Here is a 24,313-nt window from a genome sequence, read left to right as displayed (position 1 = left end):
ATTATGAACTTAATACCAGCGATGAATAGATTACCCGTGTCTTCACATCCTCAACAATTTATGTTTTTGAAAATCTTTTCGGGGGTAGGGAGTGGGAGGAGGGATACATAGGCAGAGCACAGAGGATTTTTAGGAAAGTGAAAATACTCTGTATGATACTATAATGGTGGATATGGATACTGTAGTGTCATTATACATAGAGAATGTACAACACCTAGTGAATCATAATGGGCTTTGGGTAATTATAACATGTCTGTGTAGGTTCATCAGTTTTAACAAATGTAGTATCCTGGTGGGAGATGCTGATAATGAGAGAGGCTATGCATGTGTGGGGGCATGAGATATATGGAAAATCTTTGTACATTCTGCTCAGTTTTGCTGTTTACATAAGGCTAAAACTGCTCTAAAAAAGTAGTCTTCAAAACAAAACAATGCTATGTCCTCAGAATATACTCAAGAGAAATGAAAACATCTGTCCATATGACAGCATGTACATAAATGTTTATAGCATTATTTGTAATAGCCGAAAGGTGGAAACAGCCCACATATCCATCAGCGGATAAATAAACAAATGTGATTTATTTGTATAATGGAATATTACAACATGGACAAACCTTGAAAACATTATGGTTAGTGAAAGTAGCCAGGCACAAAAGACCACATTATATGATTCTCTTTATGTGAAATGTCAATAATAGGCAAATTTATAGGGACAGAAAGTAGATTAGTGATTGCTTATAATGGGGTGGGGGTCGCTGGTTTTGGCGGAATGGAGGAGCAATAGCTGAAGGACATGGAATGTCTTTTTGAGGTGATTAAAATGTTATAAAATTGACTGGTGATGGTTGCAAATATCTGTGAGTATACTAAAAACCATTAAATTGTATACTTTAAATGGATGAATTTTATGTGATGTAAATTTTGTTGTTAGTGCCATTGAGTCGATTCTTACTCTGAGTGACCCTGTGTACAGCAGAGTGAAACCCTTCCCATTATTTTGCACCATCCTCTCACTTTCCAGTGGTTTATCAGACAATGCTCTGCTGCTATTCATAGAGTTTTCATGGCCGGTTTTTTCAGAAGTCGTCCTTCTTCCTAGTCTGTCTTAATCTAGAAACTCTGCTGAAACCTGTCCACCATGGGTGACCCTGAAATACTAGTAGCATAGCTTTCGGCATCACAGCAACACGCAGCAGCCACAGTATGACATCTGATACTTGGGTGGTGTGGTGTGATTCCCTAATCATGAAATGAACCTGGGGCCTTGGCAGCGAGAGCACAGAATCTTAACCACTGGACCACCAGGGTTGGTGTTAGGTGAATTACTCTCTCAGGAAAGTTGTTTTTTAAAAATCTTTTCATAGGCAAAAATAGTGAATGTTATTTAAATTTACATTATTACTAGTAAAGGTGGAAATTTTTTCATAATTTTTTGTCAATTTTGGTACTTTTTCTGTATCTCCTAGTTTTTGAAATTGTTTCCTTGGACTTGGTTGTACCCTGTTATATGAGTTCTCTTCCTACTTCTTGAACTATTCTTCTTGATCTCCTAAGTTCTTGCTGTTTGTCTCCCTCTTAAATGTTGGTGTTTCCCAGAGTTCTGTCATTGGTCCTCTTCTATTTCCCTAGTTACTGTGACCTGCTTCTTTTCTTTTTTATTATTTGAGGTATAATTCAAATATCATAAAATTCACCCTCTTTAGGCAACAAAAGCAAAAATAAATGACACTACATCAAACTAAAAAGCACAGTGAAGGAAACCATCAGCAAAATGAAAAGGCAACCTACTGAATGGGAGAAAATAGTCAAAAATTATATATGTGATAGCGGTTAGTACCCAAAATGTATAAAGAACTCAATAGCAAAAAACCTCACAATTCTATTAAAAAATGGGCAGAGGTTCTGAATAGACATTTTCCAAAGAAGACATACAGATGGCCAACAGGTGCATGAAAAAGTGCTGAACATCACTAATCATGAGGGAAATGCACGTCAAAACCACAATGAGATAGCACCTCACACCTGTTAGAATGGCTGTTATCAGGAAGACAAGAAAGAGAGAGTGTTGGCAAGGATGTGGAGAAAAGGGAACCCTTGTACTCTGTTGATGGGAATGTAAATTGGTGCAACCGCTATGGAAAACAGTATGGAGGTTCCTCAAAAAATATAGAACTACTGTATGATCCAGTAATTCCACTTCTGGGTATTTATCTGAAGGAAACAAAATCCTATCTTGGGAAGATATCTGCCCCCTGTGTTCATTGCAGCTTTATTTACAGTAGCCACAACATAGAAACAACCTAAGTGTCCATCAGTGGATGAGTGGATAAAGAAAATGTGGTGTGAATATACAGTGGAATATTATTCAGCCATAAAAAGAAGGAAATCTTGCCATTTGCGACAACATAGATGGCCCTTGAGGGTGTTATGCTAAGTGAAATAAGTCAGACAGAGAAAGACAAATACCATATGATCTCACTTATATATGGAGTCTAAAAAACAAAACAAAAACCATACTCAAAGAGAACATATTGGTGGTTGCTGGAGGCAGGAAGTGGGAGATGGATGAAATGGGTGAAGGGGATCAAAAGGTACAAACTTCCAAATGTAAAATAAATAAGTAATAGATTATAATGTACAGCATGGTGACTATAGTTAATAATGCTGTATTGTATATTTGAAAGTTGCTAAGAGAACAAATCTTGAAAATTCTCATCACAAGAAAAAAGATATATAGCTGTGTGTGGTGATGGATGTTAACTAGATTTATTGTGGTGAACATTTCACAATATATACAAATACTGAATCATTTTGCTGTACACCTGAAACTAATGTTACATGTTGGTTATATCTCAATAAAGAAAAAGAAGGAAAAACTAAAATTCCCGATGGGAAAAACATTTCACCCATTTAAAGTGTATAATTCACTGATTTTAAGTATATTCACAAAGTTGTGCAACCATTATCACTATCTAATTTCAGAACATTTTCATTGCCCCCAAAAGAGACCCATACACAGATAAGCAGTCACTCTACATCCCACCTCACTCTAGCTCCTGTTGATCCACTAATCAACTTTCTATCTTTATGGATTTGCCTGTTCTGGATGTTACGGATAAGTGGAATCATATTACGTGACCTTTAATGTCTAACTTCTTTACCTAGCATAATTCACACTCAGAGTGTATCCATGTTGTAGCATATTTCAGTAGTTTATTCTTTTCTGTGCCTGAATAATACTCCATTTATCAATTGATGGAAATAAGGCCTTGGGGTATATTGATATCCTAGTCTTAAGGTCAGCTATCTTTGTTACCAGGGTTGAAGGGTGGAAGGGGGTTGTTCATTGTGTGTAGGTGAGCATATATAGTATAATGTATCTGGGATTGAGAGAAACCATAGTAAGCACAGCACAAAGCCAGGCGTAGAGATATATGGGAAGTGGAGTTGAAACTTGAACTGTGGTAAGGATGATTTGTTTTAGTTTTTTTATGATCATATCCCTAATGTAATTTTAAAACACATCAATAGTATGTGGTCTAATTTACTAAAAACCCTCCTAGCTGTATTAAAATATCTGGGGGAAAAAGAAAAATAGATGCATTAGAAGGGATTTTTTTTAAAGCAGGATGTAAAAATCTGTAAAGTTGTATCTCCATACATACTGAAGTAAATGTGGATGAATTGATATGATATCTAGTATTTGCTTCAAAATAATCCACTCATGGTAGTGGGAGGATTGGCAACAGGATTAGCTATGTGTTAAAAATTGAAACTAAGTGAAGGATATTTGGCATTTATAGTATAGATGTTTGCAATTTTTTGTAATAAAAATTTTTTTAAATAAAAACTTTCTTAAAATGCTCCTTCAGATCTAATCTTTCTCTTGGATTTCAGGTTTGCTTTCTAGATATTTTCACGTGGATTTCCTGCCAGTATTTCAAATTAAATTAATAAAAAATGGAATCCATTGCCTTTATCTCTGGATTTCTGTATTTCCTGTATTTCTTATCTTCGTTAATGGAAACATCCTTACTTGGTTACCCAAGATAAGATCAGACGTTGCCAACTTCCCTAATTCTTTGAAGCTTTTTGCTCCTGAGTCACTGTTATTCCCTCCTAATTGCAACATTCATGTATAGATGATCCTTCTAGTGCCCTGACCTCTCAGTTCTTTGAACTTCTTGCCTTCCTTCTTTTCAGTGATCTTGCCCTTGGCCTTAGCTCACTATACTCTGACGTCTCCATGCAGTATCTCCATAATCTCTGTTTCAAGCATCCCAGTTTTCAGTCACATTCTGTCTTTCCAGCATATTCCCTCTAGTGTCCTGACTCCTCTAATCTTTTGACCCCACCAGGATATGTAATCCTGCTACTTTTTATTGTTCCTTCCTCCCCTCGTGTCCTCACTTGCTTTCTTATAAGCACTCCCTTGTATGTGTAACTTCAATTACCTTGCCCCTCTCTTGACTGGCAAAACCTCAGATCACTCCCTTATATATATTTTAAACATCCTTGCCCTTTCTTCATTGTCTGAAATTGACTGGAGGGGGAAAAATCATAGTTATTGCTGACTGATCACAATTTAATTTCATGGCTACTTTCCTTGAATAAGAAGTCATATCTCTCTAGCCCATTCACTGTTTCCTAGCTGACTTTTTTTTTAAGATTTTATTTTTCCTTTTTCTCCCCAAAGCCCCCCGGTACATAGTTGTATATATTTTTGGTTATGGGTCCTTCTAGTTGTGGCATGTGGGACGCTGCCTCAGCCTGGCTTGATGAGCAGTGCCATGTCCACACCCAGGATCCAAACCGGCAAAACCTTGTGGTACCGAAGTGGACCGCCTGAACCTAACCACTCAGCCACAGGGCCAGCCCCTTCTAGCTGACTTGTGTCATACAATTGTTAGTGTTTATTTTTTCACCCACACTAAGCCGATGACCTTGCTTACCATTTCACCACTGAGAAATATGAGCAATCAGAAAAGAACTTCTGCAAGGCTACCACATGTACGCGAGTACCGGTATCTGCGCCTGTAACTCTGCCTTCCTTGCTTTGCCATGGATAAACTCCATTCCTATTTATGGCCAAATTCTTCCACTTGTGCACTGGATTCTGTCCCCTTTGTCCTGTCCAGAGGTACCACTCCATCAGTTCTCTTTGTCCTGCATCATCAACATTTTCTTCACTGAATCACTTCTGTCAAAATCTTGGAATGCTGTTATTTCTCTCATCTAAAAAAAAAACCCCTCTTGATTGCACTTTCACTTTTTGGCATTGCTCTCATTTTATTTGGTCTTTTAGCATTTGACACAGTTGATCAACACTCTTCCTTGAAATAACTTCTTCACTTGGCTTCCAGGACTCTAATCTCCTAATTGTTCTTCTTTTTCTCTGGCAGTTTTTTGATCTCCTTTGCTGATATCTCATCATCTCCCTGACCTCTTCACATTGAAGGCCAGGAATTCTACCTTCATTCTCTTGGATCACATCCACTTTCATTGCCTTGAATACTATTTATATCAGTGTTTTTCAAACCTTTTTTCACTATTGTCACACTCCAAAGAGCTGTTTTGGACTTTTTTTCCTAATCACATCCTCCCGTGGAATTTTAATATCACATATACTGTGTATTTGTTTATGTGGTTTAGCCCTTTGGAGAGCTGCAGACTATTGTACTATCTAAGATCTCCCCTTCCAAAGAGCCAGTTTTTGCTCCCTGTTGAGGATGCATGATCTGTATATGCTGACAGTTGTCAAGCTTTTATCTTCAACCTGGACCATCCTCAGTCTGTCAGACATATACTATATGTATGGAGATACTAGTATTTCTGCTAGAGGTCTAATAGAGACCTCAAACTTAGTACGTACAAAACCAAGCTCATAATCTGTCTTTAGCCTGTTTCTCCACAATGAGATTCTGGGGGCTCTACTTTTCTTTGTGTACCTTTTGCTTTAACAGTGCTGAATTTGCTTTTCCATATTCTACCCTAGTGGTAAAAGGGCTTAAAGGAGTGATCATCTATTCTCTTAATCCAAATTGGTGAGGTATTGAAAGTAGAAATTTCCCTGGCTCAGAGTCACTGCCATCATAGGCTCCCATAGGTAGAATGGAGCAGAAATTGTGATGGCAAATTCCTGGGGGAAGTAGTGCCGTTGCAATCAGGGATTGAGATTTTGGCACAGAGCAAAGAATGTGCCTTACTCATCTTTGTATTGCTACTGCCTGGTTATGGCCTTTACCATTTGGGAGAGGATGTGTTAGTCTGCTTGGGCTGCTATAGCAAAATACCATAGTCTGGGTGGCTTAAACAGTAGACATTATTTCTTACAGTTCTGGAGGCTGGGAAGTCCAACTAAGATCAAAGTTCTAGCTGATCGGGTTCCTGGTAAGAGCGCTTTTTCTGTCTTGCAGACAGCCATTTTCTCACTCTGTCCTCACAGGGTGGAAAGGGAACATCTCCCTCTTTCCCTTATAAAGCCACAAATCCCGTCGTGAGGGCCCTACCGTCATGACCTCATCTAATGCTAACTACCTACCAAAGGCCCCATCTCTAAAGACCATCACTTTGGGATTTAGGATGTCAACATATGAATTTAGGGGGGACACACAATTCAGTCTATAGCAAAGGAGTTATGAGTAAATGTTCTGAGCCCGAACTCTTGTTCAAGACCACAGCAACACAATAATGTATGAAGGAACACATTTTTGTATAGTGGTTAAGAATGACTAGTTTAAAATTAAACTAATTCATCTCCAGTGCTGACTGATTTAACACTGTACTAGTATGACCAAAGGCTCAGCATTTTCAATTAAGATTTCATCTATGTAGCAGTTTTATTTTTAAAGTGTAGCTATCATTATTATTTAGCTTGGATAGACATTTCCCGTATTTTTCCTTTTCTGGCGACAAAATACATTTTTGGAATATGTGTTTTTGAAAATCATTTATGTGTTTATAACATGCTTTAAAGTTTCCAGGGAAGCTCTTCTGTCCCATTATCCTGGAAGACAGGAAAGGTAGACATAGCTTTTCAATACTGGGTTTTTTTTTTTTTCTTATTAGTGTTGGTACATGCTGCTGTTTCTATAGACAGTAGCAAGTTTCTCTTCTAAGTGTTATATGGTAAGATTCATCTCCTAGGAGAATGTTCAGATTGCCTAGCCTCTTTATCAGTGAGTGGTCTTTTTTTTTGAAAGATCATGATGTTATCAGTCGGTTTGGTGTCCTCATTAGCATGTCTGCAACTTTTACTAAATACTTACTGCACTCAGTCACCTGAATTCAGGCCTTAAATTCCCTAATGAAAGTTAGGAGGTTTGCTGAAAATAGTTGCAGTGGCTGAACATTTTACAATGTTTTTGGCAGCTTCCTGAGTTATGTTTAAATTTTGTATATAAGTATATATACAAGTGTACATTGTCTGGGTTACTGCTGTTGAAATGCTTCAGAAACATTCCAAAAGATCGTTATGTCCTGTTAGGATGTATTTAAGCATAAGAGAAGATGATATCTACGTGTAGCTATGAAAAGTTCACGAAATAGCACAGCTGTATGGGTATGGAATTCCCTTTTGAGTAAATTAGAATTTAAACTAGAGAGCAGTTAGCATTGCTCAATATATGCAGCAGAATATCTTTGCTCAATATATATCCAGCAGAACATCTGTGAAGGCCAGTTCTTCCTCAAAATTTTGGATTAGTGCTCGCTTCAACAGCACATAACTAAAAAACTTTGGACTATCAGCAACATGGTATTTTAACAATATGCCGCTTGTGAAAATACGGTATTCTAGATAGCAGATCTTTTATTCTTTAACAAATGAATAAAGACATATTTCAGATATTCTGTCACCTTAGGGGAATGTAGATAGGAAGAACAGTCTTTTAATTACAATGTGTTGAAATTTATTTAGTTAAACTTTAGTTAATAAGCTTTATGAATTTTTTAATGCTTTTTTGGTATCACTATTTCAGCTAGAATCCTAATCATATAACTTATCATGATTTTAGAAAATCAGTTTTTATGTTCTCTTTACTAGTGGTTTTGGACAGTTTTTTAATCCTCCCTTCTCCCAACCCTAAATATGCAGAATAATATCAGGAAACTACAGTGATTTAGTACTTTTTAATGGTATCATGGCCCCTTTATGATGTTTTTTCTTATTACTTTGTGCAAATTCATGTTGGAAATTTTCTAAAAAGCTGCACAATAGGCCCTTCTAAATGATCATTTTACCCAAATTGTTAGTGTGCAGTGTGTTTCAGTCATCCCAAAAAAACCCCAACAATATCTGAAGTTTCCCAACACCCCAGAGAGAATGAGCAGTATTAAATTTTCACATCTCTTTTCAAAACAGTGGACAGATGAGGTAAGAATTTGAAAATCTGTATTTTTTTTTTTACGATGTGAATGGAGTTTGTCCCATTTTTAAGTTGTATTTTCTTCATGAAAATTCTTAGCTATCCCAATTCCTATTTTTCTCTTCTAGTGTCAGAATTCCAGCTTTGTGTTTAAAGTCTAAAAAGGGAAATGATGGAACTTTTTTATTTAGTTATAAACACTAACATCTTAAATGTGATAAACCAAAACAAGAAGGTCTCTATGTTTGGCAGAGTCACATTCCCCAGGGATTTACTAAACAGCAACAGCACTGTTACCAGTGTCAGCTGAGGCATTATTTGTGTCCTTCTCTAATGGCTCCTTGTTCCATCACAGCTATTGGAGAAGGTGTGATGCTTACATAGTCCTCATTAAGGATTCTTTTCATCACTGCTTAGATTAGCTAACAAAACCTAGATATCAGAGTTTGGGAGTTTGACTTAGGTGGGATCTGCTGTAATGATCTCCAGTAAATCGCCAGATTCTTTTCTCTCTTCATTTACTGATCATTACCATCTAGGAACAGATTGACATTTACTGTTGGAGAGAATATCAGTACTAAATTATAAACTGCTTTGAGGTAGTTGGCAAGACAAGAAATAATGTGTGAATATTACTGTGTAGTTAATGTTTTTCATTTTCTAAATAATGCTTTTAGTAGTGTCCTTTGATTGTCATGTTTAGTCTTTCTATTTTAGAGCAGCATTTTGGCAATCTCCATTTTCCCAACTTTTTATTTTTGGATCATTTTCATGTTCCTGAAGGAACATCTTTTTAATAAGTCAAAGAAAGGAATTGTAACTTTTAAAAGACAGCATTAAACAAACCTCCTTAGACAACAAAAGCTAATTAAGATAACATGTTTTGCTATGACTCTACTTGGAAAGATGCACTCAAATTTTTATTTTTTTTATTTTTTTTATTTTTTAATATTAATTATTTTTTTTATTGAGTTATTGATAGGTTACAATCTTGTGAAATTTCAATTGTACATTAATGTTTGTCAGTCATGTTGTAGGTGCACCACTTCACCCTTTCTGCCCACCCCCCACCCCACCTTTCCCCTGGTATCCACTAAACTGTTCTTGGTCCATAGTTTTAAATTCCTCATATGAGTGGAGTCATACACAGATTATCTTTCTCTTGCTGGCTTATTTCAATTAACATAATTCTCTCAAGGTCCATCCATGTTATTGCAAATGGAATGATTTTGTTCTGTTTTGCAGCTGAGTAGTATTCCATTGTATATATGTACCACATCTTCTTTATCCATTCGTCTGTTGATGGGCACTTAGGTTGCTTCCACGTCTTGGCTATTGTAAACAGGATGCACTCAAATTTTTGAATTTTCATTCTACACTAGCACTTGGTTCTTATAATGCAATATACAATTGATTTATTTTGCCGGAATCAATGTTTTATACAAAATTTAAGAAAAAATAAGAAACCTATTTAAGAGATTGTAATCAACCACATGATATGAAGTCGAAAAAGTTTTGAGGTCAGTGTGTTTTAATTTATCAGGATTCTCTTCTGGTAGGAACTGACTTAGAATAAAGTGCTTCTTTCAGATATCTGTTTACCAACTACTTTGAGTAAGCATATGTATTTTACTCACCCTCTGGAAGCATTATTCTGCCAAGCACTTGTTTTTTTTCGCTTTTTGAGGAAGATTAGCCCTGAGCTAACGTCCTCCACCAATTCTCTTTATGCTCAGGAAGATTGGCTCTGAGCTAACATCCATGCCCATCTTCCTCTACTTTATATGTGGGACGCCTGCCACAGCATGGCTTGATAAGCGGTGCGTGAGTCCGAACCTGGGATTCTGACTGGTGAACCCCAGGCCACCAAAGCTGAACATGGGAACTTAACCACTATGCCACCAGGCTGGCACCCCAAGCATTTGTTTTGAATGTGTGATTTTATAATTCAGGTTAGTATTTACTTCTTTGTTCTTCTGAGAATGGATATTTATGCTTGCTTTTCCTCTTAGTCCCTGCTTTTGCAAAAGTACAGGAGTAGAAAACTACATGTTCTTACCAGTTTTTCAAGTCAGTGAAAAAAGAGCCTTTCAAATTATGCATTGGTATTCTGATTGAAAATTAACGAGGTTACTAGAGGTTTTATCAAGAATAAATACACTAGAGACTATATATTTTAATTTATTAGCATATATAAGCTAAACTTTTATATTAATTTTCATTACATGGCTATATACATGTGAATGACCAATGACCACTAGTTTTTTCAAAGTTTGTGTAAAAATTTTTTAAATAATATTTTTAGCTAGTGATATTTACAAAGCATTAATTTTTGCTATATTTTTAAGTTAATCAAACTTTAAACAAAAACAGTAGATTGTAACAACTTCATAGGGCTTGGAAATTGTCATTATAAACAATCTTATAATTCAAGTTTTATTTTTACTAATCATTTTAGTTGTCTTATTCTTACATGGTTTGGTTTATTTTATTTTGGTAAGGAAGACTGGCCCTGAGCTAACATCTGTTGCCAGTCTTCCTTTTGCATGAGGAAGATTGTTGCTGAGCTAACATCTGTGCCAATCTTCCTCTATTTTATATGCGGGATGTCGCCACAGCATGGCTTGATGACCAGTATGTAGGTCCATGCTGGGGATCCTAACCTGTGAACCCTAGGTCGCCAAAGTGGAGCACACGAATTTAACTGCTACACCACCACACCAGCCTTCAAGGTCTTACTCTTTTAGAAGTATGAAAAGAAAATTTCATCAAAACAGCTCAAGAAGAACTGATAAAAGTAATGTCTACTTTTTGGGGAGACTTGTCACATGTAGGCTCATGTACACCTCAACTCTATGATTAGGGTAATTAGAAATAGAAAGAAAACATAGAATTTATAATCTTAGGTATGTCAGAAACAGCTGCAACCTTTTTAAAAATAGTGTGAATCTGAAAAGAATTGATTGTTACCTTTTCATCTTTTTCCAAATATTCTACCACTGTCTCTTTTTAATAAAATATATATTTTTGTTAGCATTTTAAATATTCAGATTTTTAAGTGCTTGTAATGATGTTTTATTAGTATTCTTGGCTGTTTTATTTTGGCTCTTATCTTCTGCATTTGCAACCAAATTATACTTTCATGTGCTAGACAAGGTTTATGCCAGCCTAATTAGTTGCTGGCATTTCTTAGCCTCACAGCTGCTGTGGATTCAGCTGTGGAACTAGGAAACATATAATAGGATCCTGTTTTCAAAGACCAAAAGGCAATTGTCAACATGTAGAACTTGTTTTTGACAACTCATTAAATATATGAGATTTTATGGCAAGTTAACTAGAACTAATAGCAATCTTAAGCAACAATCTTAATTTTAAAGATTAGAAGGTCCTGAAATATAGAATCCATGTATTTGTTATTTTTGTTCATTGGGGCAAAAATGGCTTGAATTCAGGTGTTTGTTCTTCTGTTCAGTCATTTGTGGTTTTTTTCTTTTTAAAAAATCACTTGTCTTAATATTTACTAACAGATATTAAACAGTTGAGATCTGAACTATTTTCCCTCTGATTTCACCATAACAAAAAGTTGAGACTTAAATGATATAAAGATATTTCTTGAAATGAACCGAACATAAAATGGCTTTGAAAGAAAGATTATGATTTCAAATATTTTGTATATTTATATTATTTGATATAGCAGGTAATATTTTTATAAATTATCCCGACATCTAAATTTGGGGTGAAATTTACATTTCTCTTAGGTTGAATCATATGAAATTGCCGTTTTTTTGGGTTAAAAATGGTCAAATATAAACTGATTTTTTCCTTCTTAGAATTACTGTGGTTTTCATATGATTTAATTATATTTAAAAGTCTAAAGGTCTCAATAACAGAAACCTATGAGCTTCCTGATTTTAAACAATACACAGTCACCTTCCACCTAAAGTCAGTGATCTGTTTCTAAAAATCAGATATTGTGTGTGAAAATGCTCATTCCCTTTATTTAAATGGGAAAAAATTGCAGTGTTAATTATCAACCCAAACCCCAACTATTTTCAAAAATGTAACTGTAATACTATTATGTTTAACAAACAATAAATAAGGGCAACAAATCAGTTTTATATGTAGTAAAATCTTTTCTTCCGTCATAATTGCTTTTTGCCTATCCCCAGGAGTTTCTTTGAACATTTTCTTAAATACTTTGGGACTCATTCAACACTAGGCAAAACAAAGACTAAATAGATAGAAGGTGTGGAAATACATTCAGGGCAACCACACAGTGTCAGAAAATGGCTCACACGGAGTATGATGCAGACATCATCCTGTGCCTATATTTTGTTATCACTTGCTACTTGGTATGCTTTTGTATGTTCTGACCGTCTATCAATTATATTTGGAGTGTAACTTGGAATTTTTCTTGGACACTCTTGTTTAAAATGCAAATTGAGTTTTGGCATATACAAATATAAATCTTTTCACATATAAACATTGGCCAAAATATCTTGCATTAAGAAAGAAGTTTTGCGAAGTTTGGGTGTTAAAAACCAAGAGGTGTTCTACTGGGAAAATAATTGCTGAGATGTTCAGCAGGATTTGCCCGTACTTCTCCAAATTCTTTGCAAGTATTTTTTTACTTCACTCTCAAGAGATGACATTCTCTATACCATAATTTATCTTTACAAGTAGGTTGGAATAAAGCTGAAAACTTTTAAATAGGTCTTTAGATTTTTAACTTTCAAAAAATCATAATCTTGAAACTAACGGTTATAATTAATTTATATAATGTTGGTTTTATATAATGTGAACTTACAGTTTTCAAATCTGACTCCCATTTTCTGTAAATATGATGTGTGACTTAAAGATGGATTGGGACTTCTGGTCAAAATAGTACAATAAAGTTCACATATTGACATCCTTCTGCCCCAGATTCATAAGAGAAAATCAAGAAGGCGTAGTTGAGCTCCAGAATAAGATATCACCATGGAGCAGAAATGGATCAGAAATACTCAGGGATGGGTGAGGCTGAGCAGGCAAGGATGGCAAAAGTTTGACTGCTATCGGATGATGGGAGGATTAAAAAAACAGAGAGGCGCAGTGGTTAAGTTTGCGTGCTATGCTTTGGTGGCCCAGGGTCCACCGGCCTGGATCCTACGCACAGACCTACACACCACTTATCAAGCCGTGCTTCCCACATACAAAATAGAGGAAGATGGGCACAGATGTTCTCTCAGGGCCAGTCTTCCTCAGCCAAAAAAACCCACAGAAAATAAAAAATAAAAAACAGAGTCAAGTTCATTGTTTGAAGACAGTGACTTGTGTCACTCTTCTTTAAAGATGTTGATAAAAAATTGCTCCTGATTTGCTCCCTGGAGCTAGGTTTATAGAAAATTTTCCTCCAAGGTAGGCAGTCCAGTGCAATTAAGGTAGAAATACAGGGGTGATACTCAACCACTGTTCACTGGGGAAGTCATACCAATTATTTGTGACGTTGTCTGTTCTGGTTGGTCAGGTGTCTTACCTTTAGAAATAATTAACAGGCTACCTAGAGTCAAAGAATCATAAAGAAAATTAGAAAATAGTTTGAACTGAACAGTAACAAAAATACTACATATAAAAATTATTAAGATGCTGCTAAAGCAGTTCTTGGAGAGAAATGTGTAGCTTTAATTGTATATGCGGAAAAAAGAAAGGATAAAGATGAACGAGCTAAACATCCATCTTAAGAATTTAAGAAAAAATAACCCAACAAAATATGTCCAAAGTAGGTTGAAATAATGAAATAATGATAAGACCAATAATTAAGTATTTAATAACACATAATAAAAGGACTCAACAAAACCAACAGTTGTTCTTGGAAAAGATGAATAAAATTGACAAATCTCAGGTGAGATTTATCAAGACAAAAGGTTGAAAAATTAGGAATGAAGAAGTATCATTACAGATGCCGCAGGCTTTCAACATAATTATGAATAACTTTATTGCCAAAATGTGAAAACTTATACAAATCTCCTAGAAAAATATAATTACCAAAACTGTCAAGAATAGAAAACTACGGTAATCCTATAATTATTAAGGAAATTGAATCTTCTCACAAATAAAACCTTAAGCCACAATGGTTTTAACCAGTGCCTACCACACACTCAAGGGTCAAATAATTCTAATTTTACGCTAACTATTCCTGAATAAGGTTGGTATGAGAAAGGAATACTCCCCTGTATTACCCTTGATCATAATGTAAAAATCCAAAACAGCATATTCAATGCAATTCCAATCAGAATTCTAATAGGTGGGTCTATTTTATTGTTTATTTAATTTTTGGAACTTGGCAAGCTGATTCTAAAATTTATACAGACATGCAGAAGGCTAAAAAGATCAAAGAAACTTAAAGAACAATAAGGCAGGAGGCTTATTTCACCGGATGGCAAGACTTATTGCAAAGCTGTAACAATAATTAAGACAGTGTAATTTGGGTTCAGGCATAAAGACATAGACACATGCATGAAATTTCACAGGTAGTATTGCAGATAAATAGGAGAAGGAAGGGCTTTTCAGGAAATGGCACTAGAACAAATTGTTTTCCATGGGGGGAAAAACGGAAGTTGTATTACCATCCACAAAGATCAAAACGACAGTAGATCACTGTCCTGAATATAAAAGGCTTTGTAAAACTTTAGGAAGAAAATGTAAGAAACTCTGTTAATGACCTGGGTCTCAGGAAGAATTTCATGACATAGAAAATCGTAATTGAGAAATACGTATTTGCCTACATTAAAATTAAGAACTTAAATTCGTCAAAAGACACGATAAAGAAAGTGAAGAGATAAACCACAACTTTGGAGAAAATATTTGCAGCACACTTAACAGAAGATTAATACCAAGAACACAGAGAGAATTTCTGTAGAGAAGTAATAAGAAAAAGACAAACACATGAAAGGCCTGATGGACTAACAAACACGAAAATAGGCACAGCCTCATTAAGTCAGAGAAATTAGAACCACAAATGATACAGTAAATGTGACAAATATGAAGTATTGTTGTGGATGTGAAGTAATTGCTAGTGGGATTACAAATCATTGTAGGTATAGCCACTATAGGAAACGTAGCACTTACTAGAAAAGTTATATATGTGCATACATTGTATTTCTTCTTTTATTATATATCCCAGAGAAATTCTTGCATATTTGTATTAGTACATTTGTATAAGAATGCCTACAGCGCCGTTGTTCCTAACAGCAAACACATAAAAACAAATGTCCATCAACAGCAGAATAGATAAATTTTGGCATATTCATGTGTAGTGAAGATGAGTGAACTACAGTTATATATAACAACATGAATCTTGGAAAAGTGGTTGTGCAAAAGAAACGAGTCTTAAAGTAGTGTCAGTCCATTTATATACAGTTTAAAAATAGGCAAACTGTTTAGATTTTTTAGTGTTACGTTTATAAGTGACAAAACTATAAAGAAAAGCCACAGTATGATTATCTCAAATATCATGATAGTGGTTACTTCTGGTGGAGGGAAAAGAGAGAAAGGGAGATTCACTTAGGGAGGGGGACATAAGGGGTTTCAAAGGTATTGTTTCTTAACCAGGCTGGTGGTGGATACATAGGTGTTTGCTCTATTTTTTAAATGTAGAAGTATATATAATATAATTCACAGAAGAGTAAATGAAGAATCAGAGAGTCAAAGGGCGATGAGTTAGTGAGGAATGGAGCACAGGAATTTTCTCCAACCAGAGAAATGGGATGGTATTTGGAGGGCCATGTAGGCATATTGACTCAGGTTCTGGGGGAAGAAATTTCCAACCCTGATTTGTCTTTGAGCTGTAGTTCTATATCTGTAGTTGTCTTATTAACGCTCGTTGCATGATCTCTCTTAACAACTGAGACTTAGGATAAAGTATTTTATTGTTCTGCCATTAGTGCCATCATTTTCCCAGTCATCCAGGCTCAAAACTTGCCTATTATACCTATTTGTTATCACTATCATAATGATCTTTTCCTTTGAAAAACTTCATATATATCAAAAATATCATATATTTTTATTACTTAACACCTTTGTTAGCAGGTGCTTATTATTTGACTTTGGAAAAAATGAAATTGTAGATTTTTATTACAGTTAAAAATGAGGTATTTGAGTATCTCAATTGAACTATATATAAATTCTTAAAAAAAAAAAACCCTTTAAAGGCATATTGGGAAAAGTCAGGCTTAAAAAAATTTTTTTAGAGACATCTGGGAAAAATGATAAAAACCCCATGCTGCACAGGTACTGCAGATATTTCTAATTATCTGATCCACCCACAAAAAGCCACCCTTAAGACTTCATTCATTCAACTCCATCTTTCTATTCATTTCTTGTTACTGGAATTTCATATTCATTTCTTCTCATTGGGTGAGTAAACTGGACCATGGTAGAGATAAGCCAACATTTTCTCAATCTTGCCCTACTAAACTTCTAGAGCTTAGTCATAACTGGCAGATCAGCTGTTTTTGACTCTGATAACTTGTGGCTTAAGGCTTTCTGGGTGTCTGCATTGGTAATTGAAGTTGTGGAGGTACCAATGTTGAGAAGACTGCTGATACTGGGTGTTATCTCCTTGAATTTCTTTATCCTCTTCATTGCTGTGTCTCTAGGAGGTCTTTGGAGATTAAGGTCCCTGTGAAATTATGATCTATAAGTACTAATACAGATTTTGTTCTACTGGTCTGCCTTTTCTCACACACCTAGTTATCAGTACACTATGTCATTCCTCCCTTCTCAGGAAGGTGGGAATACTGTGGAAGATGCCTAACAGGAGGATTCTTGGTGTAGGTCTTGAAACATGTACAGGCTTTTCCTCATTCTCATTTTTGGGGTAATTCTGTAGGTAATTGCATGGAGACCCCATCTGTACTTTTTTCTTCAACAACCTCAACCACAGCCTCTCTGTTTCCTGCTGGAAGTTTTTATGGTAGTCTGGTGTTCAAATACATCTTCTTTGGTGTAATTTCCTATTGATGAAGTCTTATCAATGTCTTATGTTAAACTGCTTCACTTTTCCCAAAACCTTTGTTGCAGTAATCTTGTCCTCACCAGCGGGAATTACTGTTGTGAGGCTCCCAGGGGTGGTGGGGTGGTGGGGAGAGTGGCTGCTGGGTCTCAGCCTCACTACTCATGTTGTGGAGATGCTGATAAATGTGAGGCTTAATGCAAGCACTGGTAGCTCCTCCTAGATTGTGATGGTGACCAGCAGAGCAGCTCATGGCTCTCTGGGGTCCACTCTCCACTTCCACGACCAATTAAACTCAATCTCTCTCTTTTTCATATCCTGTGGCAACCATGTAGATGCACTGCTTGGATCTCCCTTTAAGAAAAAACTTCTCCTTCAGCTCCAGGGAGTGCATTTAGCTGACAGCCTCTAGCTCTTAATATCTTCAGACTCCTTAGCTTTTGAGCTGAGGCCTTGCGTTTCCTGGGAAACATCCAGCTGGTGATTGAAGATGGTGTGGGTACTAGGGTATTTCCATTTTGGTCAGTGTGGGCCTTCTCTAATGGGCAGTCTTTGCTCTGCAGCTCGCTGCTGGCTTGGCCAAGGCTTTGTCAGATCTGCATCAAGGTCTGAGGCTTTCTCTGCGCAATCCTGCTTTATATACCTTTTCCTTCACAGCATTCAGATCTGCATCATGGTCTGAAAACTTTCCATGCTCCATCCTGTTTCCTCCTTTTATCTTTCACAATGAACCTCTCGTCCTTTTGTCTCAACATCTGCTTCCTAGAGGATCCAACTGACACATACCACTTCTACTGGTTAGTTACCTAATTTCTGTCCAAATCAAATTGTGTGAGGGTTATCTCATTTCCCTTTTTTAAGCCTCTCCTTTGAATCTTGCCAGTATTTTCCAGCTCATCATTTCCCTCCAGCCCCCAACACCTGCTTCTTCTCTAATGTCCACTTACCTCAGTAAATGGCACCACTATTTACTCAGTTGCTTTTACATTGTCTTCACATTTAAGTCCTTGAACCATCTAGAACTTTTTGGGGGCCAGGGGGAGTATTGTATGAGATAGGAATCAGTCAGTAAATGGAGAACTACCATAGTCAGGGATGAATGAGGTCACAGAGATAATGAGGGGTCAGGTTATGTAGGGTCTTGCTATGTAGGTCACTCAAAGGCTGTTGGAAGGACTTTGGCTTTTACTCTGTGTGAGATGGGTAGCTGCTGGAAGGTTTTGAGCAAAGGAGTAATATAATCTGACGTAGTTTGTACCAGGAATATTCAGGCTGTTCTATGGAGAGTAGACAGAAAGGAAGATAGAGTAAAAGCAGGGAGACTAGTTGGGAGAGAATTGCAATAATCCAAGATTAAGGCATTTGTGGCTTGCCAAGGGGATTGCAGTGTAATTGGTAAGAAATGACTCATTATCTGGGGGATAAGACTCAGGCATCATCATTTTGTTTTGTAAAAGCTCCCTAGGAGTTTTTGGTGCACGGTGAGAGTTGTGCTATGCTACAGTTTATAAATTTTTACAGAGGTGTTTGGAATTTAAGCCACATAGGCTTCTGCTTCATCAGCTTAATTTAAGGGAGCAGAGAAGTTTAGTGGTAATAGCAAGTGCTTTTGCATCTGACCAAGGTTCAAATCCATGCTGCTCATTAGCTGTCTAACTTTGAGCTTCAGTTTCCTCATTTTAAAAATGGAGATATCTACTTCATAGGTATATTTGTTATGTGAAATGAACCAATATGGAGTAAATGAGCCAGTCTCTGACATATACATGCTTAGAAATTATTAGCTGAAGGAAAGAACTGGCTTTGAGATTGGTAAAAGTTTTTAAATTAGTAATTCTCACTGTTGATTAGGGTGTGGAGGAATAGGTTGCATTGTTGGTGGGAATGTAAATGGAGGGCAATTTTGGATTATTTAGCAAAATTTCGGTTTCCTTGACCCATTAATTCTGCTTCTAGAAATTTTATTTATGAAAATGTTCACACCTATGTACAGATACTCAGTGCAACCTCTTTTAATGGCAAACTATTGGAGATAATTGAAATTACTCTTAGTAAAGAAATAGTTAAATTGTGATATGTTCCTTTTATGGAATGCTATGCAGTTGTTAAAATTAATATGTTGGTCTATAATGCTGTCATGGAAAGATTGCCAGTATATATTTTAGTTTTAAAAAAAGCACAAGTATATCACTTGAGAGTACTTATATCTTCAATATTTGAATTTTTAACAAGATTATATTCATTTATTACTTCTTCAGATTTTTATATGAGCCCATATAGAAAAGAGAGTGATTGATAGTCATGTATAAACAATAATACTTATAAAAATAATGAGTATCGGTATTTTCTTTAAATATATTGTATGCCTCGTTATTACAGTAACATTGTTTTATATACTATATATCTGGGTTTTTTTAGATATTTAAGAGCTGTAGCTTTTTTAGATATTTAAAGAGCTAGGGTAAATTATAGATGCCCTAAGGATTTCATTTAAGAAATACATAGGAAAATTCCATATGTTCATCATTTTACTAGGTAATATTGAAATGCAGATATATGACAAATACTTTCTCTCCTCACTTGACTAATAATGGGTGGGTGAAGTAAGTTAAAATGATAAAACATGAAATAAAAAAATATATAAATAGACACACATGCATACAAACGCATACATACATATATAAAACTTACTGATCTGCTTCTGGGAATTTGTCCCAAAGAAATACTCTGACAGGTACGTAATGACAAATGTGCAGCAGTATTTGTTGCAATGTTTATAATAATAAGAAAACTTCATATAACTTAAGTCACCATCAATAGGTATTAAATAAGTTGTGATAAACATAGTGGAATATTATGTAATAATTAAAAATTATATTTATTAAGTATTAATAGGTAAGATTCACAATATTTTAAGAGAGGGAAAACAAGTCTAATATATTATATAGTATAATGTCCTCTCTCTGTAGGTGGTAAGTACTGGAGTTGTCAGATGAAGCAAGGAGTAGAATGGGTTTGGATAGGCAACGTACAGAAAGAGAATGTTTTAGATTAGCATTTCTCAACATTTTTGGACTCATTCCTTTTCTCAATTTTAAAGTAATATTATCAATTTGTACAGTATATGATAGTGATTTTTATATCAATATAGTATTAAAAATTGCTTTATAAATATTCTGTGTTCTACAGAGTCATTGTTGGCTCATAGTAAGGAAACTTTCTAATAATTAGAACTCTTTAAGAGTATAAAATTTCAGGCATTCCATGCCAGTGTGTAACCATTTATTGTGTATACTGAAAATAAACTTTCAGTCTAATTCAGTTTCTTGAGTTCCTGGTCTTGACAAGTAGCAGATTGATTTATGGTTCCATGAACAAAGCTCATTCTCTAATCCTGAGAGTTTGTGGAAATCCTTTGTAAGAAAAGTAGTATCATAGTCTTTTTGAAAGTTTTAGGAATGCTATAATTTTAAAAATGTGTGTTTTATTCCCATTTAGGCCGAATACATCAAGCAATGGTAACATCTTTAAATGAAGATAATGAAAGTGTAACTGTTGAATGGATAGAGAATGGAGACACGAAAGGCAAAGAGGTGTGATCACTGGGTTAAGTTTTATTTCTAGTCCTACAATCAAGATTCTGAATATAAGACAAAACAAAAGTATTTAATTTTTATATAGTGCATGTATTCTTTATCATTCCTTGAAAAACTCAAATCATTGAATAATTTCATCAAGAAAAGGTAGATTCTTCCTGCATATCTTATGAAATTGGACATATAATCAAGACCAGAAAATGTTATCTTAAGAGATTTTTTAAAATATACATGGGTTATAATTCTAGACAATTTAGTTTTCAAGGCAATACCATTCATTAGGCTGGAATCATTTAACATTATCTCTCTGTAAATTTATTTGAAAAATAAAAGGTTAATTGTCAAGATACACTCTCAAATATATGTGTTTTTTAAAACAGATCGACCTGGAGAGCATCTTTTCACTTAACCCTGACCTTGTACCTGATGAGGAAATTGAGCCCAGTCCAGAAACACCTCCACCTCCAACATCCTCAGCCAAAGTAAACAAAATTGTAAAGGTTAGTGGTGAAAATTCAGAGCAGGCTCTGTGTGTGTGTGTGTGTGTGTGTGTGTGTGTGTATTCTGGTTTGAAATTGGCAAGCTGTAAAGAGCATGTTTTAAAATTAGTTTGCTTTCTTTAAAAAACCCTTAGTTCTTTCTGCCATCCACATGCATATATATACACACATACTTTCAAGGATTGAGGTTGTTTTAATTCACAGTTATGACAATCATTAGATAAGATCCTAGAAATTCCTTGCCTGATTAGGATTTTTCCTAAGACTAATAGCTTCTCAGGAGATATGAGTCGAAGCCATTTGCTTGTCAGTTTGTTGAGTGAATACATATGACATTGATAAAGAAAGAGTGACTGTTTATTAGTCATAATAAATTCCTACTCTGATAGTCTTTTGAAATAGTAATTCTGCTATTTGTTTATTAAAGATGGGAAATGATAGAGTGTAGTTGAACTACTTCTATATTATCTGTGAAGATGAACTTTAAAGTCGTAGTATATCCTCCCTAACAGTTAACCTTTACAAAATATGAAAGGCATGTTATTTTTATTATTTTAGAAGATAATTCTTCCTTTCTTTTGAAACTTCTCACTGTTAAAACTTTGTATCAAAATATAGCTCTTTTTAAACCAATTAGTCCCTTAAAGTTGTTGAATCTTCAATTTTTTGTTTTCAATCCAACAAGCATTTGTTGATTTTTCTACATTATTGATTCTGTCATCTACAAAGATGAATATGACATGACTGTACCCCTATAGGAACTTGCTGTTGTGCAGGGAAGACATATATAAGCATCCAAATATGCTTAACAATATCAGCAAAACATTCTACTTTTTAAACCATGCAGATTGTTAGTTCATGTGATTTCAGCTATTGAGAGTCACTACTTCAGGGTTATCAGTTACCACTTAGAAACCAACTTTTTCATATTTGCCTTCACCACCTTGAAGGATCTTCATAGTTTATTCTTCTTGATATATCATTAGCAGCCTTTGCTGTGCATTAGAATGACCTGGAGAATTTTTTAAAATACTGATTCCTAGGCCGATTTCCAGAGATTGTTTTATTTTATCCAAAGGGAGGCCAATCAATATCCTTTTTTAATAGTACCCATCTGATTTGAATGTACATTAGCATTGAGAACAACTGCATTATTTGATGTCTTTTTTCAGGTAAATAAAATGAAGTCTTGGTAGATAAATAATAGGACCAAAAATTTGCTACCCTAAGCTATGCTGAGTCAGTGTCTTGGAGAGTCTAATGAAACCTTTCAGTTTAACTGATGGTGTGCGTTTCATAGTATTTTGATGTTGCATTTTAACAATGGGTCGTAAGTTACTTAAAGCTAATGTTTTATTATTAACCCCCTGATGTCCAAAGATGAAACGTATTACTTAGTTTTGGCAGGGTAGCATGATGATTAAAAATACACACTTTCATGAAATTACTTAACTTTTGTTTACTTCACTTTCCTCATCTGTGAAACCAGAATAGCAATAATAATGACCTCACAGCATTATTGTGAAGATTAAATGAATCAGTACATATAAAGTCGTTAGAGCAGTGCCTAATTCCTAAATATTTTTGCAGGGTCGGGGGAGGAATACTCATATAAAGAAACTAGAATATTGATAGCGTGAGTAATAATTCACTAGAAGATTATTTGTAGTTTTTCTCCATTTAGTTTTATATTGTATATCCACATACTTTTATTTAAAGGAAGCTGATTATGACATGTACATGAGGAGTAAAGAGAGAAGAGAAAGTAAGATGAACATTTTCTCTTTTATAGAATCGACGGACTGTGGCTTCTATTAAGAATGAGCCTCCTCCAAGAGATAATAGAGGTAAAGTAAAAATTTACCTATTAGTTCTTCCTATTGACTTTTTAGTATGGCTCTGATAAGGTAAATCAAAAGTAAAATATTACCCTTAGCATTATTATTCATTTAAACTTTATGTGGCTAATTTTTTTTATTGAGGCCATAATAGTTTATAACATTGTGAAATTTCAGTTGTACATTATTATTTGTCAGTCACTGTATATATGTGCCCCTTTACCCTTTATGCCCACCCCCCAACTCCCTTCCCCTCTGGTAACCACTAATCTGCTTTGTACATGTGTTTGTTTATCTTTTGCATATGAGTGAAATCATGCGGTGTTTGTCTTTCTCTGTCTGGCTTATTTTGCTTAGCATAATACCCTCAAGGTCCATCCATGTTGTTGCAAATGAGACAATTTTGTCCTTTTTATGGTTGAGTAGTGTTCCGTTGTATATATATACCACATCTTCTTTATCCACTCATCCCTTGATGGGCACTTGGGTCTTCCTACATGGCTAATTTTAAGATCAGTATCTTCTTTATTTCCTAATACAATAATATCAAAAAATGATTTATAAAGGTATGTGATGAATATGAAACTCCATGATATATGCAATTTTTGATTCGTCTCATTTACCCAATAACTTTTCAGATTTGAGGAGAGTATTATGAGAAAGAAAGGAATGGGGAAGCAGTCACTTGCTTGATTTGATAAGGGTAAATTTAATCATCACAATGTTCTGCATGATTTTCTGGTGAACAGTCTTCTAAAAGGGGTTATGCGTAGCTTTGGAGTCGGCTAAAGAAAAATCGAACAAGTATAAATTGTAGTTAATTGAAGATCTTCTGTATATTCTCAGCCAGGAGATATAAAGTGTATTTAATTCTTTTTCTACTATTCAGCAGTTCAGAACGTCCTTTCTAATAGCGATGTTTCTCTCTATGGGTGGATGGTGAGGCAGGGTGGACATAGTTATTAGAGGAGAGATTGAAGGCAGAGGGGAGGTCCACTTTTAATCACTATCCTTTGAGTCT

The 24,313-nt window shown here is 35.2% G+C and overlaps 1 protein-coding gene across 7 annotated transcripts in view; it reads left to right on the top strand.

Moving 5' to 3' along the window:
• KIF2A (kinesin family member 2A) overlaps window positions 1-24,313 on the top strand; it is a 67,675-nt gene that overhangs the window by 13,594 nt on the left and 29,768 nt on the right. For all 7 annotated transcript variants that reach the window (XM_070587500.1, XM_070587504.1, XM_070587505.1 and 4 more), the window contains 3 exons: window positions 20,857-20,951; window positions 21,335-21,454; window positions 23,247-23,301. In XM_070587500.1, the coding sequence (XP_070443601.1) occupies window positions 20,857-20,951; window positions 21,335-21,454; window positions 23,247-23,301 (270 nt within the window). The remainder of the gene's footprint in view (window positions 1-20,856; window positions 20,952-21,334; window positions 21,455-23,246; window positions 23,302-24,313) is intronic.

This window comes from Equus przewalskii, chromosome 20 (assembly GCF_037783145.1).
Source record: "Equus przewalskii isolate Varuska chromosome 20, EquPr2, whole genome shotgun sequence".
NCBI lineage: Eukaryota > Metazoa > Chordata > Mammalia > Perissodactyla > Equidae > Equus > Equus przewalskii.
This window is presented reverse-complemented; position numbering and strand designations above follow the sequence as displayed.